We start from the raw sequence: 19,295 nt of genomic DNA, 5'->3' as shown, positions 1-19,295 counted from the left end.
CAGCTGTTTGCTATCACGTAATTACACGCGCTGAACACTATCGGATATACCAAATAAACGAGATTCTATGTAAATTACGTAAGCGAATTTCAAGAGACACTATTGTATTATGCCGTGAGAAATTAATTTTGACAAAAATAGGAACTGTGTAGTTGTGTGTGTTTTTTAAGTTGCAATGTTACAAAATATTTATACACACGCGTTAAAATTGAATCAACCACCTTATTGTTTCCTTTTTCTGGATATGCGAAGCGGAACTGTTTCAAATAGAATCGCAGAGAAAGTATTCGCTTGCAATTAAATAGAGCAGTTTATGAATTCCAAGACGAGTGAATCGTACAATTGTATTAATATTTATTTTTTTCTAAAACTAAGATATTTTTTCCAAAATCTATTAAAAAATCTTAAGCAGGCCTGTCAAGAAAAATTTCCTACGTTAGAGAACTTAATCTATATTCATTATACAATATAAGACAAATAATTATAAAAATATTAATTTCGGTCTAATTAAGTTTATAGAACGTATCGTTTTCTACGCTTATGCTTCTTTAATTCACTTGATTATACAAGTATAACAGCATTTGTTATCACAACTGTTATCTGCAGTATTTCTTAGAAAGCTAATTGTGTAATAGAAAAATAACTTGTATCTTATAAGAATTCGAAGAAATGACTACTATTATGACAAACTACTTGACTTTTAGAGTTTAAATCAAATCAATGCAAATATTTCCTTGATTTATAACTACGCATTTTTCAAATTGTTTTACATAATAAAATAACTTTCAAATTAATTTTAAATATTAACTCAAGTGATCGTCTATCGTATGCATCAAATATTTAATAAAACCAATTATAGACATATTTGGAACAAATACACAGATCTTGAAAAAACAAAGTTATTTTATTTAAAGCTTGTTACAAATGATATATTAATTATTGATGAGGTCCAATACAAAAATGCAATATGTTGCGATATTGAATTATAATTAATATTTAAATATTTAAAATAATTAATATTTAAAATAAATATTTAAAATAATTAATATTTGATACATCATTTACAAAAACAGGAGGAAAAATTGGATTGGTCTTCTAAATTGTCTTCATATTACAGGTAGAGCGTATAACATTTCCGTGCATACTGTATCCGAGGATGAAACGTCCGCGCCCACCACAGCTCAGTATCGTACAGTGCCGTTGCGTCCCCTCAATGTGACCTTTGACAAATCTTCCATAACGTCGACTTCCTTCCGCATGTTTTGGAATCCGCCCAATGGAACTTCCGAGTTTGACAAGTATCAAATATCCCTTGGCAGTAATCGGAGGCTCGCGCCTGTCACGCGAAACCGGGACGACGAGAACAGATGGGAGTTCAAGGATTTGGAGCCTGGCAAGACATATCAAGTGGTCGTGAAAACAGTTTCTGGCAAGGTCACCAGTTGGCCGGCCAGCGGAGATGTCACTCTGAGTATGTTTTCTTCTTTGCACGCATTGCTTCTTAATTTAGCGTCCGCTAAAACCAATACGCTTTTCTCGTGATTATTTTAAGTAGACGATTTCTTGATTTCTTTTTTGTATTTTTAGAACCACTACCTGTTCACGATCTTAGAGCAGTGATCGATGAGAAAACTGGTATGGTGGAGGTTTCCTGGAGTCCGGAGAATTCCAGTACACAAGATAGTTATAAGTTACAATATCACGAAGTGGAAACGACGATTGGTGGCGATAGTAATACTTTGACGACTGATAAAACAAAGGTTAATAAATTATTGAATGAAATAATCCCTCAGTCATTGTCTAATTCGTGTCAATCGCATTATTTTTTATTCCTCTGACATAATTGTTAAATCTACAGGTTACTCTGGAAGCTCTCCTGCCAGGAAGAAATTATTCCATAATAGTGCAAGCAATTAGCAATAAAGTCGAATCAAACGAAACCGTCCTGTACCAAGCGACGCGTCCAGCCAGTCCTGTGATCGAAGATCTGAAGCCTATTGAAAAGGGTTTGAATATTTCCTGGAAGAGCGATGTCAATTCCAAGCAGGAGAAATTTGAAGTAACCCACAATAGAAACGACACCGGAGAAAGTGCGACTACTCTGACTACAGAATCGCATATAGTTTTGGAAGATCTTTATCCTGGTGCAGCATACGAAGTCAAAGTTTTTGCTATTAGTCATGGACTTCGGAGCGAGCCGCATGATTATATGCAAGCTGTTCGTAAGTAATAATCATTTTCTAAATTTTTTAGATTTTTTTAAATTTTACCTTTTATTTAGTATCAATTGCACAAGTTTTTTTGACCTGCTAACCATCTTAAATTATTTTTCAGTACCTTATCCACCGAAGAATCTCAGTATCGAGAAAGTTACGAGCAATACTGTTGTCGTGCATTGGGAAGCTCCAACGAACTCAATATTTACTGAATACTCCATTAGATACCGTACAGAAGATGATCCTAGGTGGGTCAAACTCCCAAGCGTTCGTGATATGGAAGCGGAAGTCGCGGACATGACAGCCGGCGAGAGGTATACTATACAAATCAACACTGTCAGTTATGGCGTCGAAAGTCTGTATCCGTTACAAGTGAATCACACAGTCAGTAAGTACAATTTTTTAATAATAGTTAATGTATTTAAATAATTAACAGTGGGATTTCATTTTTAAATAAATTTTCTTATCATTTTAGGACCCAATCCAGTTTTAAATATCACCCCAGTCATCGACTCTACCAACGTAACTCTCGAATGGCCGAGACCAGAAGGTCGTATTGAGATCTATGTCATAAGATGGTGGCCAGTAAAGAATCCAGAGGACTCTAGATCGAAGAATGTCAGCGAGAAGAATGTATCCGATATTAGTTTTGAGGGGCAAATCAGAAAGGTCTTGATGAGCGACTTAATGCCTGGAGTACAGTACTTCTTCGTTGTCTACACGATGTCTTACGATCTAGTTAGCGACATTAGTAATTTAACCACACGAACGAGTGAGTGCATTGCTTTTCTTCGTCATTATCGACGAGTAAAATTTCATTAGCGTATCTGTTATTTTTCACAAATTGTTTGACAGCTCATTAACAAATTTCGCCTCAGTATTAATAGACGTTTTTATTTTCCTTTATTACTAATCTTGCCCGCTTTGTCCGCTTTTCTGTTTTATTACGTTATATTCATCTGTCAAAATTTTTTATTGACAATCTCAAAGCTGACAATGAGCGATTAAGATGATCATAGTACGCCGATTCATAATTAGGCAAACAAAAACGAGACTTTGAAATTTAGTGCCGCTGATCCAGTCCGAGGTCGTCGTAGTGGTCGATCGGGATCAACCGGGGTCGTTGACGTTGCGATACACGCCAACACCGATACAGTCTTCGAAGTTTGATCTCTACCGATTCAGGATTAGCGATGACGATAATACCACGAAAGAGCGTATGGTAGATGACACTGACACCAAGATTACATTTGTTGGATTAATACCTGGCAAATTGTATAATGTGACCGTTTGGACAGTAAGCGATAATGTAGAGAGCAGACCTCTCTTTCGTCAAGACCGACTCTGTAAGTATCAGTAATGCAGTTTGATTATGATGATAATTCCTTCTAGAAAACGTTAATTCTCCGATTTTTATTGAATTCATGAGTGATCCATGAACGCTACGTCTAAATTGTTTAAAATCAGGGGATTAAATTTCTAATATTTTTGTATCTAACATAATTTAGTTTACAAACACTTCACTTAGAAGCATGGTATTATATCTTTTTTCTTGACATATTACTTATATATTTTATATTATGCATTATATTATACATTATAATACATAATATATATGATATAACATTACTTTACATATGCACTATCAAAAGATAGTAAATTAAATAAGAATAATATCTTTAATATTTTATTTTTTATATATTGATAGTTTTTTAAATATTACTTTATATATTGATTGATATATTATTTGTATAATAATTCTAATTCCACGGGGATATAGTAAATTTAATTATTCATACACATTTATTTATATTAGTTTATATATTTATTTATTATTTTTCTACTAGAGATATATTTATTCACACCAATAAAAAAAATTCTTTTAATTTTACACAAAAACAATCAAATAATCTTATATTATAAAACTTCTTTATTAATTAATTTTTAAGAAAATAAATATGATTTTTAGATCCCGAACCGGTCACTGCAATTCACGCGATTGATGTGAATGATACGAGGATCACGTTGACCTGGGACAGCCCGCACGGAGAGTATGATACTTTTGAAGTACAATATATAAACACAGAAGGGAACTACATCCAAAATATAACTTCGGACAACACGATTACCATCTTCGATTTGAAACCGCATAGAAATTATACATTCACGCTGGTTGTACGTTCGGGTACAGAATCTTCTAACTTGAGAATCTCAAATCCGCTCAGCGCCAGTTTCACTACTAGCGAATCGTATCCAGGAAAAGTGGAGAAGTTTCATCCTATCGACATTCAACCGAGTGACATCAGCTTCGTCTGGTCTCTACCTAGTCAGGAACAAAATGGCATCATTAGAAAATTCAGCATCACTTACAGCTTAGAGGTAAGATTCTCTTTTCCAAAAATACTTGTATGAAAAATATATATTTTTGTACAATTTAAAAATTACGCGAAAGAGAGATGAGATTGCACCGCATAATGTTGAAGAATATAAATGTAGCACTTTAAAAGTTACACGAATATTTTTTCGCGATTCCACTAGGGTTCAACCTACACTCAAGTGCAGGACTTCAGGCCGAGCGAGTTCCGCGGCGTTATCAAATCTCTCGTACCAGGTAAGACGTACGTCTTCCGGATTCAAGCGGAGACCAAGATTGGTTTTGGTCCTGAGGCAATCTGGAAGCAAAAGATGCCGATTCTGGCACCGCCAAAGCCCTCTACGCAAGTAGTGCCAACGGAGGTCTGCAGAAGTAGCACGACGATCCAAATTAGATTCAGGAAGAATTACTTCAGCGAACAAAACGGGGCAGTCACATCGTACACCGTCATCGTCGCTGAAGACGATAGCAAGAACGCTTCTGGACTGGAGATGCCCAGTTGGAGAGACGTTCAGGCTTACAGTATTTGGCCACCGTATCAGGTACATTTTATTGCTCGTTTATTTATTGCATAGTTTTTCTATTATAATCCTAAGTATACAAGCATCTTTAATTAAACGAGAATATATTTATTTTATAAATTTAGATATTCAGATATTGTATTGCAAAATGATATAATTTACAATCTTTGAATTGCAAATTATATAATATCATAAAACTGATGCAGTATTGAATTTTAATAATCATTAAATATAAATAGAATTTTCTTCTTGTAAAAATCAGAGTCAATTTTAAATTGCAAGTGCATGCAATATATCAAAGTAATAAAACGATCAAACGTTTAATTGATGCAATACATTATATCGCGCAACACATTGATTTGCAAGATCATGGACGATTGTCGTAAAATGTATGCATTATGACGTAGATTCGCGATTATGCATAAACGTTCGCGGACTGCGGCTAGTATATTATGCACAGACCGAAGGATACACGTAATGTTAGTTGTGATCTGAAACTGCGAAGGTGAAGATGTGGTTTTACCGTGATATTTTAGAAAATAAAATCATATAATTGTGTTTAATTATTTACGTGATCATAAAGGAATAAAATAAAACGTGACCATAAAGGAATATAATAAAAAAAATATACACTTGAAATTTACAATTTAAAAAATTTGTATACTTGAAATATACAAGTTATACAGTTTTTAATCTTTGACGATTTTTCTATTGTTTTATTGAATCATGTATTATTAGATTTAATTGAAAATAATGTGCAAAATCGTGAAACATTCAAATATCAGATTAGATGGTTACCTTGAACATTTTGTGATAGATATTAATGTACTAATTATGTGTTTAATAAACATTGGATTAATTATCGACTACAGTTTTTTGTGGCTAAGTGATTTAATATCATGAGTATTATCATTAACGTTCTATTAGAATTGAATTAGATAGAATGAAATTGCGCAGCAAATAAAAGTAAAGTGTTTTGCGGAAAAGAACGACACGGAAAATCGCATTTTATAGTTATGAACATTTTAATAAATTCTACGATGGATATTTTGAACAATTTAATTTCAAAGACCAAGAAAATATTTACGCAGGTTTTTATAATAATTATATATGTAGTTATATATATATATATAGTTATAAGAAAAGAATGATCTTATTTTAGATATACAGATATGTCAAAAATATACAGAATATTAATTATAAAGATTTAAAAACAAAATACATAATAAATTGAGAAAATGATTGAATTAGTATTTAAAGAACTTTATTTTGTGTTACTGTTTTGTTATTTGCAATTATTATAAATATTATTATAAACATTACTATTATTATTAACATTAGCCATTATTTTACGTTAATATTTATAGGTGATGGAACCATATTATCCTTTCAAAAACGGATCTGTGGAGGACTTTACGATTGGCTCTGAAAACTGCGACAACAAAGTTGGATACTGTAACGGACCATTGAAATCGGGATCTACTTATCGGGTGAAGGTGCGAGCGTTTACAGCACCGGACAAATTTACGGATACCAGCTACAGCTTTCCCATCCAAACAGGTGAGAGCGATCGCGTGAAAAGTCTCAAGGCATTAAAGAAGAAAGGAATCGCGTGCCATTAACATATCCGATGTCTCTCATTAGTCAAGTAGTAAAATTTTACATATATGTGTATCAAAAAGATAATGATAATGATAATATACACACATCGGATACGTTAGGTGATTTGTAAAGCTTTAGAGGCACACTGCGCATGTAGTGAAAGCCTCGCTAAATTCATGCCTCGTTATTTCGTGTACATGTCTGCCCAAGGATTGCTGCTGGCAGGTAAGATCTCAGGAATAAAAGTCTTACGCACGCCTCGCGAGATGAATGCAACAATTCTTTTTTTAGCGCGAAATCTATCTAACTCGCACTATCCTTGACGATCGTTTGATTCATTGCGAAATTTAAAATTCGCTGTGCGTATCAAAACAGATAAGGACAACACAGCTATCATAGTCGGTGTCACCGTCGCCATAGCATTGCTGCTGTTTCTATTGGGCATCGGGCTGTTTATGCGAAGGAGAAGAAGTCAGGGTCGCAAAACGACAGAAACCAGGGCAACCGACAACCTGTCATTACCGGATAGCGTTATTGAGACTAGGTACCAAGAAATTATAACATTATTTTATTTCAAAATTTTTATCCTGAGAAAAATTTTTCCTTTATTTTTAAATTCTCGACATATTTCTTAGATATTCTGCGTATAATAATTATATTAATTTTAAATAATTACGAATAATTTATGCAACTTTACAGTTCAATTTTCCCTTTCGAAAAATTTATATTATATAGTATCATTCATAAAACAACATAATATTTGCTGTTATATCTATTACAGTCGGCCTATTAAAGTCGAAGATTTTGCCGAGCATTATCGTACAATGTCGGCGGATTCTGACTTCCGGTTTTCAGAAGAATTTGAAGAGCTGAAGCACGTCGGAAGAGATCAGCCTTGCACAGCGGCGGATTTACCCTGTAACAGGCCAAAAAATCGATTTACGAATATTCTTCCGTACGATCACAGCAGATTCAAGCTTCAACCTGTCGATGATGAAGAAGGTTCCGACTACATCAACGCAAATTATGTTCCGGTAAAAATTGGATAAAAATATATTTATTTCTACTAGAAATATTTAAATTTGATAAAAATATTTTAATTTAGTAAAAATATCAATTTTAATTTTACAATATTATAAATTTTATATTTTACAATAATATTAATTCTTTTCTGAAATTTTTTATCCGATATAACAGGGTCACAACTCGCCAAGGGAGTTTATCGTGACCCAAGGACCTTTGCATTCGACTCGAGACGATTTCTGGCGAATGGCGTGGGAGAGCAATAGTAAAGCTATCGTAATGTTAACGAGATGTATCGAAAAGGGCAGAGAAAAATGTGATCATTACTGGCCGATGGATACTTTACCGGTATATTATGGAGACATTTCTGTCACGATACTAAACGAGACGCACTATCCGGATTGGAGCATTACGGAATTTATGTTATGCAGAGTGAGTGACTGTATTTCTTCCATTACGTTTATTACGAATACATATTAAAACGTTATTTGGTGATTGCATCATTTCTCCTGAATAAAACTTGACGATAGCTTGTCATCCTAAAATATCTTATCACAGGGCGATGCAAAGAGAATGATACAGCACTTTCACTTTACCACCTGGCCGGATTTCGGCGTTCCCAGTCCACCTCAGACTTTGGCGAGGTTCGTGCGAGCGTTCAGGGAACGTGTTAGGCCCGATCAGAGGCCGATAGTCGTTCATTGCAGTGCCGGCGTAGGTCGTAGCGGTACCTTTATCACCCTTGACAGAATACTACAGCAAATTCTCGTATCGAAGTACGTTGACATCTTCGGAATCGTCTGGGCGATGAGGAAGGAGCGAGTCTGGATGGTTCAGACGGAGCAGCAGTATATCTGCATTCATCAGTGTCTTCTTGCTGTCCTGGAAGGACAGGATACTACTGGACCACCACGAGAGATTCATGACAATCAGGGATTCGAAGGTACATCTTAAAATTCTGTCGAAATATTCTGAATTTTAATCGAGACGATTGCGACACAAATTGAGTGATCAATGACCAAGTGCGACTTAAAGAATGCATCAAGATAGGTAATTGAAGTAAGATTATTGAAAAGTTGAGGAGCTAAAGAGGTAGTGCATGTATTGAAAAAAGTCTAAATGGAGTCTATTTGTAATTTGTTACCCGTTTTCTCTCTTATATAAAGTCTTTTCTTGCACATGGAAACAGGTTAAATATTTCACAGAGAATACCAGAATTAATAAATCGTTATTCGAAAGATAAGAAAATATTTTATAAAAAGGAATACGTATTTTAAAAATAAACTAATTGATTATTTTTATGATAATAGTAATAATATGGTGTGGGCGGTGATGGTGGTATAAGCACACATGTATTGTATCTTGAGAAAATCATATATAGTTGTTTTTCTTTTTGTAAATCACATCCTTCACCTAATAACTCACACCCCCCCCCATCTGCAATCTTTTGGGACCTTTGTTGATATTCAGGCAAGAATCGAAGCTCGGTCGAAAACACTAAGAGTCCTGCCGAGGATGAGAAGGAGAGGTGACCTTCGAACAGCGACTCCTGCGTCGATGGTAATTTCGATCGTTGCTTTTCCTTTTTCCTGCATGAACCTATATGTTGCAAAAGTTGTATGTAAAATTTGTATATTAATGGTGTGTATGTTTGTATGTGAAAGCATGATTGAGAAAAAGAGAGAGAGAAAGAGAGAGAGAGAGAGAGAGAGAGAAAGAGAGAGAGAGAGAGAGAGAGAAAGAGAAGCAAAAAAAATAATTTTATTAAACAATTGATATAATACTTTATTAACAATAAAAAACAGAGAATGCTTGCCTGTATTTTATATAATAATTATCATAATTTTTCGTATAAAAATGTTAGCTAAATAAATGCAGTGGCCAAAATTACTGATCAACTATTAAAAGAATTGCTTGGAATGAATTTTTTTCTAATTTTGCCTCATTAATATACATATATTAATCTTTCAATCACAAATTTTTATTACAAATTAAGATTTATATTACGCAGATTATGTCACAGATTATGTCAGTTATACAGGGTGTCCGTCAATTTTCGACCTTAACGAAATAAAGAAGTACGGATTATAGTGGGACGACTCTCGTCGCCGCGCGCTTCTACTCACGCAGATTGGCCGATCTTCTTTATTTAATATTTCATTAATTATTGCGACAATCCCAAAACAATACAGGTCATTCTTAATTTGAGCCAATCTATTTCTTTATTTCGTTAAGGTCGAAAATTGACGAACCTATATATAAATATTACACGTAAGTGTGAGTCCAAGAAGCAGATTTCGGATATTCACTGTAAGTCAACCGCTCCTCGAGCGATCGGGACGAGATTTAAACGGTAGTGCCGCGAAATGGTGTAGAATTTTATGCAAAAAGAACGAAATCGCTATCGCGTCCGGAAGTCGAGATATAAATTGGCCGTTTTTCGTCTACGTGCGGACGGTCGAAATCGTGCACGACGCCGCACATGTTGCTTGCCGCTCTCGCGCGATATTCACTGTAACGCGGCGAGTAAAATGGCAAGTCGAATGCAATCGTTCGATTAATTCGTTAAATATTTATATATACCGAACGAGAAAGCGAACCAGAATGTAATCGTTCGATTAATTAATTAAATACTTATATATATCGAACGAAAAGATGAATCGGAATGCAATCGTTCGAATAATTAATTAAATATTTATATATATCGAATAAAAAAGCGAGTCGGAATGCAATCAGTCGAATAGTGAATTAAATATTTATATATACCAAAAGAAAAGATGAATCGGAATGCATTCGTTCGATTAATTCGTTAAATATTTATATATATAAATATTTAACGAATTAATCGAACGATTGCATTCGGCTTGCCATTTTACTCGCCGCGTTACAGTGAATATCGCGCGAGAGAGGCAGGCAACATGCGCGGCGTCGTGCACGATTTCGACCGTCCGCGCACAGACGAAAAACGGCCAATTTATATCTCGACTTCCGGACGCGATAGCGATTTCGTTCTTTTTGCATAAAATTCTACACCATTTCGCGGCACTACCGTTTAAATCTCGTCCCGATCGCCCGAGGAGCGGTCGACTTACAGTGAATATCCGAAATCTGCTTCTTGGACTCACACTTACGTGTAATATTTATATATAGGTCCGTCAATTTTCGACCTTAACGAAATAAAGAAGTAGATTAGCTCAAATTAAGAATGACCTGTATTGTTTTGGGATTGTCGCAATAATTATCGAAATATTAAATAAAGAAGATCGGCCAATATGCGTGAGTAGAAGCGCGCGGCGACGAAGGTCGTCCCACTGTAATCCGATACTACGAACGCGGCGAAGCGGTGAGCGGGTCGCTCTCCGAGACATGATGGTGGTTTGCGATATATCGTAATACCGCGCCGAATAATGACCCGTCCTTTTCGTGACGAGAAAATGATGCGCTATCATTTCCACACCACCTTGCGGTAGATAGCATGGTGCGCTTTTTTTATAGTGGTTTCCCCCATAGGCCTATTCCACTCTCAATTTGAAAATTATTCAAAATGCCATTACTATACGTTGAATATATCGTAAATGTAAAAAATTAATGGTGACAGTACCTTTACAAAAATTGATCCGTGGTTGAAAATCCCTCGATAAAATGTATTGCACACGTTGATAATGATACGATGATAAAATGCTTCAAGAATCCTTTCTTTATCTCGTACACGAAGGCGCACTGCTGGATCGGTTATCCCGATACTATGCACGACACCCAGTTTCACATAATTATTGCACAACACGTGAAATTATACGGCCACTTGGTTTTCGTGCACGCCCGAGAAATGATTCCATGTAAATTGCGGCCGCACGATAAGTATTTTCTCCCGCTAGTCCGTATGCCACAATCATATCCATATATTCCTGCAGAGTACACTTCATTTTCTCTGTTAATTTCCTACGCAAACACAAGATTTTTATTAAAACGTCTTAGCTCTCGCACGCTGTTACCAGACTGGGTACGCCAGCAGCACGCAACTACAGCTGACAGCTGAGTGGACATGTGATTGTAATCATAGTGCGCAGGCGTCGAACTCACTCGTACGCTTCCATTCACATGTCCGCTCAGCTGTCAGCTGTAGTTGCGTGCTGCTGGCGTACGCAGTCTGGTAACAGCGTGCGAGAGCTAAGACGTTTTAATAAAAATCTTGTGTTTGCGTAGGAAATTAACAGAGAAAATGAAGTGTACTCTGCAGAAATATACGAATATGACTGTGACATACGGACTAGCGAGAGAAAATACTTATCGTGCGGCCGCAATTTACATGGAATCATTTCTCGGGCGTGCACGAAAACCAAGTGGCCGTACAATTTTACGTGTTGTGCAATAATTATGTGAAACTGGGTGTCGTGCATAGTATCGAGATAACCGATCTAGCAGTGCGCCTTCGTGTACGAGATAAAGAAAGGATTCTTGAAGCATTTTATCATCGTATCGTTATCAACGTGTGCAATACATTTTATCGAGGGATTTTCAACCACGGATCAATTTTTGTAAAGGTACTGTCACCATTAATTTTTTACATTTACGATATATTCAGCATATAGTAATGGCATTTTGAATAATTTTCAAATTGAGAGTGGAATAGGGCCTATGGGGGAAACCACTATAAAAAAAGCGCATCATGCTATCTACCGCAAGGTGGTGTGGAAATGATAGCGCATCATTTTCTCGCCACTAAAAGGACGGGTCATTTTTCGGCACGGTATTGCGATATATCGCAAATCACCATCATGTCTCGGAGAGCGACCCGTTCACCGCTTCGCCGCGCTCGTAGTAACGGATTACAGTAGGACGACTCTCGTCGCCGCGCGCTTCTACTCACACAGATTGGCCGATCTTCTTTATTTAATGTTTCGTTAATTATTGCGATCCCAAAACAATACAGGTCATTCCTTCTTAATTTGAGCCAATCTACTTCTTTATTTCGTTAAGATCGAAAATTGACGGACACCCTGTATATGTTATTTTTACATTAAGATTAAAATTACGTTAATTTTAAAATAAAATATATTTTTATTTTTAATTTTATAAACACAGCTTTTTTTTACGATAATATTAATTTATTTGCAATTGCAAAAATTATAATATAGTTGCATCAAGCATGATTGCTATAAATAGAACAAGCAGCATTATATAATCATAATTATTATATAAATTCCTTCTAATTTAATTTATTGTTTTGCAGATGACGAAGGAATAGCCGAATCGGGGATGTGATGGTTCGATTACTGGTTAGAAGTAATAACTGATGACGGCAAAAACGGATCTCGTTTTCTAAAGAAGCTTGAATCTTCAAGATTCTTCAAGTTTATCTGGAAAAGAAAAACGTGGAAAGAAAATGATTGGATTGGATAGAAACAAAGGCAAGAAACGTAATAATAACGATTTCACATTGGATTAATTAGATATCGTATGCAGAACAGTGTAAATCGATTGAAGGAATTTCTTGGAAGATTATCGAATAGCGTTAAATGGCAAGTGAGCATACTTGTTTTTATTCTTCTACCGTCTACATATCCGAGAGAAGCGTGTTCAATTGCATGATACACGTAGAATAGTTTCACGATTAAGATTTAATTATGTCGCGAGGGAGACGGAATGCCGCAGGACAATAAACAAATGAGAAATAGAGTGTCAAATTGAATATGCTGCCAAGTGTGGGATTACGAATCAAATTTGCATGCGCGACATTTCGCGTTTCGTTGCAACGATCGGAGATTACGTCTTTATTAATACATATACCTATAAAACCCATGTATACATATCTATAGATATATATGTGTATATATATATATATAAATAACAAGAAACTGATAAGACAGCGCAATGTCGATAGATGCAGGCCGTATAACGAGCGCAAAGATGCATATTCCACTGGTTGTGTCACGATGAGGCCTCGGACCACATCGCATCCGCAATGAGTCTAGCGAATGTTTTTTCGTTAGATTACAATGTATATATATATATGTATATGTAAGACAGATAGCATTTTTCGTATCGATCCGTATAAACTGGCGTCTTGGTTCTTCTCTCGATGCAAACACTTTTCTGAGATTACCACCAATAACACTTTGTTCATATTCTACAAATAGACGGAAAAAGATTATTTTATGTTGTCTCTCGCGTTTATCTTCTACGGAATTAAATATAGTCCTATCGGAGATGATCGCTTAAAAGCGATTCGTTACAAAAGCGAGGCGCAAACGAGGCGTTCAACGATCACGCTGGTTGAGCTATTTGTTCGGAGTGGAGAGAACCGTCCGTCCAAGAGCTATACTAGACGATGATTTAATAAGTAATAACGTTAATGTTAAATCAAATTATCTAGAAAGAAAAAAGAATCTCAAGGACGAGCGGGTGTGGATGTGCGGAGCTTTTGATCGATCCTTCTTTCTGAGATGGGCGAAACAATATCAGTGGGAACAAGAAACTCGCATTTTCGTAGAAGCCATATCATTTCTGGAAGGAATCACATGTGTGTATGTGTGTAGGTGTGCGTGTATGTGTACGCTCATGCGTATACGTGTGATGTAATACGTGTGCACATGTATGTAATTAATCGATAATCGATTGAATCGTTAGAGTGATATATACTTGTCCCCTTCCATCATTGCGAATGTTGAGTATAATAGAATTTCCAAAATATGCAACCACAGTAAACATAGTTAATCATCTGAGCAGTAAAATTCTCAGAAAGATAGATCTTAATTTTGCAGCTTAGTATTAACGAGCGATTTTTTTAATGATGACCATTCGTAGAATCGCATCGTCATTTTCGATATTTAAATGTCGCTTTTGCGCGGTTGTATACAAATGCTTCAATGTACTTAATTTTGTACTCTCGACCAGGGCGTAGTAAACATAAGTGGTTACACGTCGTAGGTAAATTTCTTTTAATAATCAGGGTTAGAATTCAATTTTCTTCGTTAGATTTTTCGAAGAATGTGAATTAAAAAAAAAAGGAATTTGTGTTCATTGATGTCGTATTTTTGGATGAGCATTTTTACATCGGTCACGTAATGAATCGTAAATTTATAAACGATTGAGATTATTGAAGGTTTATTAAATTTTACAGTAAAATTTTTCTAGAACTTATATTAATTCGTTAAGAAACACGAGTGACTTCTTATATAATTAATAATTAAGTAGATTAGCACGATTTAGGATACGAAGCTAGAAATTTAATTTTTAATTTAATAATCTATTTAATTATTAATTTGTACGACAGGGAAGAGCTTCTATATTCTATAGTATATCTTTAAATTATTGAAAGCGGATTAATAAAAATTTTATTTAATTTATCGAGACTTTCCATGAAATAATCTGATATAATTGTATTATACATACATACGCACATCGATAGTAATTATAATGCTGTTGATATATTGCTACAACATACTATCAATGTCAATTTATATTTGCAGAAGACATATTAGAGAAAGATAAAAAAAAAGGATGTAATAAATTTTTAGTAATTACGATCTTCTCCCTAACTTCAATTCTCTAACATATCGCGTGTAATATTGCTTTGGCATCTTTCAAAACTTCAATGTTCGCTTAAACGTTATTGTTAAAATAATTCGACACTCGATGATCCTTTTTAATACTCAGACAAGAATTTCCTAGATAGCAAATTTTTCTATTGTATTTTTACGCTTCACGGCAATATATGGATATAAGATATGAATATATTTGAAACATTCGTTTTGCCGCATATAAATTTATTTGATATTTGATAAATTTATTTGAGATTTAAATTTATATGATCTGTATGCGTTGCAGCTTTTCATTTTTATATGTTTATTTTAACACTGAAATCTATACTGCACATAAGATTATGTGTATTTTAGCTAATCGTAACATAACGTTGACATTGAATATGTAAAATATCGTGAAATATTCAATGTATATTTCTTCAATGCTATGACATATTGTGTCGAGATATCTAGTTAAGTGAAACACTATTTATAATTGGTTTCTTATATATTAATAACTACGCTCAAATATTCTGTTACTGTTATTAATAATTTCTTTTTTCCACTTAGAGCATAATTATTTTCTAATATTGTGAAAATTTCCTTTGTAATTTTAACTAGATTTTAGAACCATTATTTAATATATAATATTAATAATATGTTAAAAATTATTTTAATTAAGAAAATTAAAATTATGCGCCGTAATATGTACATGAACATATAATATATAGTTTAAGTATGCATTTATATATTTCTCTTTTAAAAAGGAAACAGATTGTTAATTATGAATGAGAAATAATCTCACACACATTAAATATCTGCATGTGTGTAAAAATTTTAAAAGAATTTTACTTTTTTAGCAATTTTGTGCAATCATTGTTCTTTCATAACTTAAATTTATGTAATTAAGATTCGTTAGGTTTTAAGGGATAAAGTCGTGTTAAAGATGTGGAAGTGAATCGTCAAATTTATAGTTTAGCGTTTGGACTATTTTGCATTACTTTGTTCTGTGATAAATGATCATGATCGTCAATCAAGGACGAGGAACGAAAGACCCAGGCACAGATGCGATAGGTCTTCCAAAAAACGAATTAATAATGAAGTCGTTTTCCTTTATCGCTACCACCCGCGGTTAATATGTGCGTGCCAATTGTTGCCGTTGAATCAACCGTTGACATTAAAATACAAAAATTGCGGGATGAGATTTTAATGTATTGCGTGTCGAAGCGTATCCTATAGGGCAATATTGTATATATCTTTTAACATTAAGATCTTACGTCGGGCTTATTCATAGACCCTCATCCTCAGGAGCGATTCTCTATGAAACAAATATCGAACACGAGGTGCTTTTTATTCGAAATATGTCAGATATTCAAAGCCACGCGGCTGCGAGTGTATTTTTGACATGCACGGTGCAATATTTGAAGAAAATAGGAATACAAAAGGAAGTTGTGCCGAGAAAGTTTCATCGTGTTTTCTTCATAAAGAATCGACGTACACACGTATAAGGAATTTAATTTCTTTGTAAATATATTATTTTATATCAGCTGCGAGAGGAAGATAATACGATGCGCAAGGAGCCAGAATCTCATGTCCTTCGTAACGATTCGAAACTCGTTTAATTATTTCTGTCATGTAATATCATAATACATATTAAGGTATGTGTATATCTGAGAATTTGTACAATGTGCGAAGCACGATGGTGGACACAGGTTGTCCCGCAATATCGCATTATACAAATATACAAGAGAAAAGGGACACGCTTGCATAATAAACGTGGCTCTTCCAATAATCCTTGTTATTTTATTTTCTTTATCCTCTATTATATCAATAAGCAATATATAATGTGCGAGTGGATAAAAAACTGAATAAAACATGATTTACGAGAAAAATTTTATCAGAAAATATCGGAAATATATATATCGGATAATAAATTTTTATTCAATTCTGATTTTAAAATGTCATAGTCTCATTATAATATATGTAAGTAATATATGTTTCATTAAAAATTATTTATGTTAAGTATATTTTTTACAATATTAAAAAAGAAGATAATGATATTATAAATATTTCCAGTAAAGATAAAAGAGATATTTAAACGTTTTAATGAAAATTATTTATTGTCTGTACTTTGGGAATTATTGATTTAAACCATGTATTGACAATAAAGATACTCCTGCCTGCCAATAAAAGGATTGCTCGACAGGTTCCTTTGAATATTTACTTTCCTTTCAGTTGGTTGAGCATTCTGGAGAAAATTCCACGCCCGGTGTCCTCCGCGGGTTTATCGATAACTCCATTGTCCTCATTATGAGGATGCCTACGTAGTATACGACTCAGCGATCCTGTCCGAGGACGAGCAAAAAGTTTCCTAGACGAACCGTCTTTGTCGACGAGTTTAAGCATTCTTCCCAAAGAGTTTGTCTTTTCTTTTATCGATGCTTTTTCGTCATAATTAGCGACGCATGTCACATTCTGAGAATACAAGAACCGAAAATGTTATAAGTCGTTAAAGCTTTTTCTACTTATTTATTCAAGTTAGCACATACGATAATGCGACTATGAAATTAGCTAATAATAAATATTAAAATAATTAATTCAAATCAAATAATTTATAATTAATTATTTTCTAATTAATACTATTTTACAATCACAATTATTATCGACATATGTTTTATTAGTCACAATTGGCCAGTTAGTTATTTCCGTTTATTATATATTGATAAAATAATTAAATTTGGAGATATATTAGGTTATTTTATTGGTCTTTATATTAAAGTGACATATTTATAATATTGCATTTTCCCTTGTTAGAATCCACAACATATATTATTTTATCTACAAATCTATATTTTATAGTTATCGCGAACAGAGCAACATATGAAGTATGTACAATTTAATTCAAAATCTATTAACTTTCTTCGGATGCGAGATATAAATCGTTTAATAAAACAATAGAAAAAAAATATTAAAAAAAGAGAGAAAAATTATTATTTAACAATTAAATTTACCTCTACATAAAATTGAAATATAGTGACGAGATGAAGTAAATGTAAAATTAATACAAATACAAAGAGAGTACGTTACATATATATATATATAGACGTACATTACTCTCTACAAGATTTATTCAAGGTCGGATGCGGTATAATTTGTTCTCACTATGCTCTGACATTCTCAGGATTCACAAACTTCCTTCATATATCATATTACCGAATATTACCGAAGCTCGGGTACCCTCAGAAACCCTTTTGAGAAACATTACGCTCCGAGGATCCAAATCACTTACGGTGTCCAAGTCCAGAGATCTTCCCATGGCAGGCGTACGCGTCTTAAATATTTTTCCCATTCTATCCAACGTGACGCTCTTCAACTTCCTAACGTCTTGTCTGACAGCCTCGGTTCTTGATATTGTTCGAGACAATTCTGACGGGTCTGTTGATTGTTTTGACGGTACAATCTGTCGAGCGCTGACACAATCTGTTATCATTTATAATACACGTTTTAGAGTTTAAAATTTTTCTTACATTTATTGTGCATGACATTTGTCATATATTTATATAACATTACGTGGATTTCATAAGAAAATTCTGAATTCTGATTGTACAGCATGTTATCTATCTTTATGTTGAGTTGCCAATACTGTAGTTGATATGCTATTACATCGATAATTTTACATTGAATATAATCCACAAAGTCATGCATGCGATATAAGCAATTACATTTTGCTAATTGCCTTTACGAATATATCACTCTTCCCATATGTATTGCAATTGGCGGAAAATCGATCGATACCTAGTCCGCCAATCGCACGGCAGTTGCAGCGATAAATATGGGGTGAGTCTTGAAACGTATCTCGTGTAGGCGGATATAACAGATTTGAAATAGGAAATTTTCGGAGAAAAATCATTAAATCATGGTATAATCTCATTTTTGTCAGTGCGACTGTGATTTTAAGTCAGGAAAATTACACTTGTATGATCGCAGAATAAACACGTTTTTTTTTATTGAGCCACAGATGGTGCAGTGAAATAAATCA

At 34.2% G+C, this 19,295-nt stretch overlaps 2 protein-coding genes across 5 annotated transcripts in view; one reads left to right on the top strand and one right to left on the bottom strand.

Annotated features, from left to right (window-relative positions):
• The window catches only part of LOC105252395 (tyrosine-protein phosphatase 10D), a 33,819-nt gene extending 20,564 nt beyond the window's left edge, over positions 1-13,255 (top strand). Inside the window, exons 6-21 of one of the 4 annotated variants that reach the window (XM_011259746.2) lie at positions 1,118-1,471; positions 1,588-1,760; positions 1,859-2,222; positions 2,335-2,604; positions 2,692-2,988; positions 3,284-3,562; positions 4,186-4,595; positions 4,755-5,132; positions 6,479-6,671; positions 6,924-6,938; positions 7,089-7,257; positions 7,495-7,747; positions 7,911-8,168; positions 8,295-8,679; positions 9,207-9,296; positions 12,967-13,255. In XM_011259746.2, the coding sequence (XP_011258048.1) occupies positions 1,118-1,471; positions 1,588-1,760; positions 1,859-2,222; positions 2,335-2,604; positions 2,692-2,988; positions 3,284-3,562; positions 4,186-4,595; positions 4,755-5,132; positions 6,479-6,671; positions 6,924-6,938; positions 7,089-7,257; positions 7,495-7,747; positions 7,911-8,168; positions 8,295-8,679; positions 9,207-9,268 (3,860 nt within the window). In that variant the 3' untranslated portion in view covers positions 9,269-9,296; positions 12,967-13,255. The remainder of the gene's footprint in view (positions 1-1,117; positions 1,472-1,587; positions 1,761-1,858; positions 2,223-2,334; positions 2,605-2,691; positions 2,989-3,283; positions 3,563-4,185; positions 4,596-4,754; positions 5,133-6,478; positions 6,672-6,923; positions 6,939-7,088; positions 7,258-7,494; positions 7,748-7,910; positions 8,169-8,294; positions 8,680-9,206; positions 9,297-12,966) is intronic. The other 3 variants (XM_011259749.2, XM_011259747.2, XM_011259748.2) reach the window with 3 other exon arrangements.
• A 4,139-nt stretch (positions 13,256-17,394) lies between these two features.
• On the bottom strand, positions 17,395-18,704 carry LOC105252416. Its single transcript, XM_020027870.2, has 2 exons — positions 18,546-18,704; positions 17,395-17,731 (listed from the first exon to the last, which is right to left on the bottom strand). The coding sequence occupies exons 1-2, from the start codon at positions 18,603-18,605 to the stop codon at positions 17,477-17,479; spliced, it is 315 nt and encodes a 104-aa protein (XP_019883429.1). The 5' UTR covers positions 18,606-18,704; the 3' UTR covers positions 17,395-17,476.
• Positions 18,705-19,295: the final 591 nt, after the last annotated feature.

This window comes from Camponotus floridanus, unplaced genomic scaffold (assembly GCF_003227725.1).
Source record: "Camponotus floridanus strain SB8 unplaced genomic scaffold, Cflo_v7.5 scaffold31, whole genome shotgun sequence".
Classification (NCBI taxonomy): domain Eukaryota; kingdom Metazoa; phylum Arthropoda; class Insecta; order Hymenoptera; family Formicidae; genus Camponotus; species Camponotus floridanus.
The sequence above is the reverse complement of the archived record's forward strand: the minus strand, read 5'-3'. Positions and strand labels throughout refer to the sequence as shown.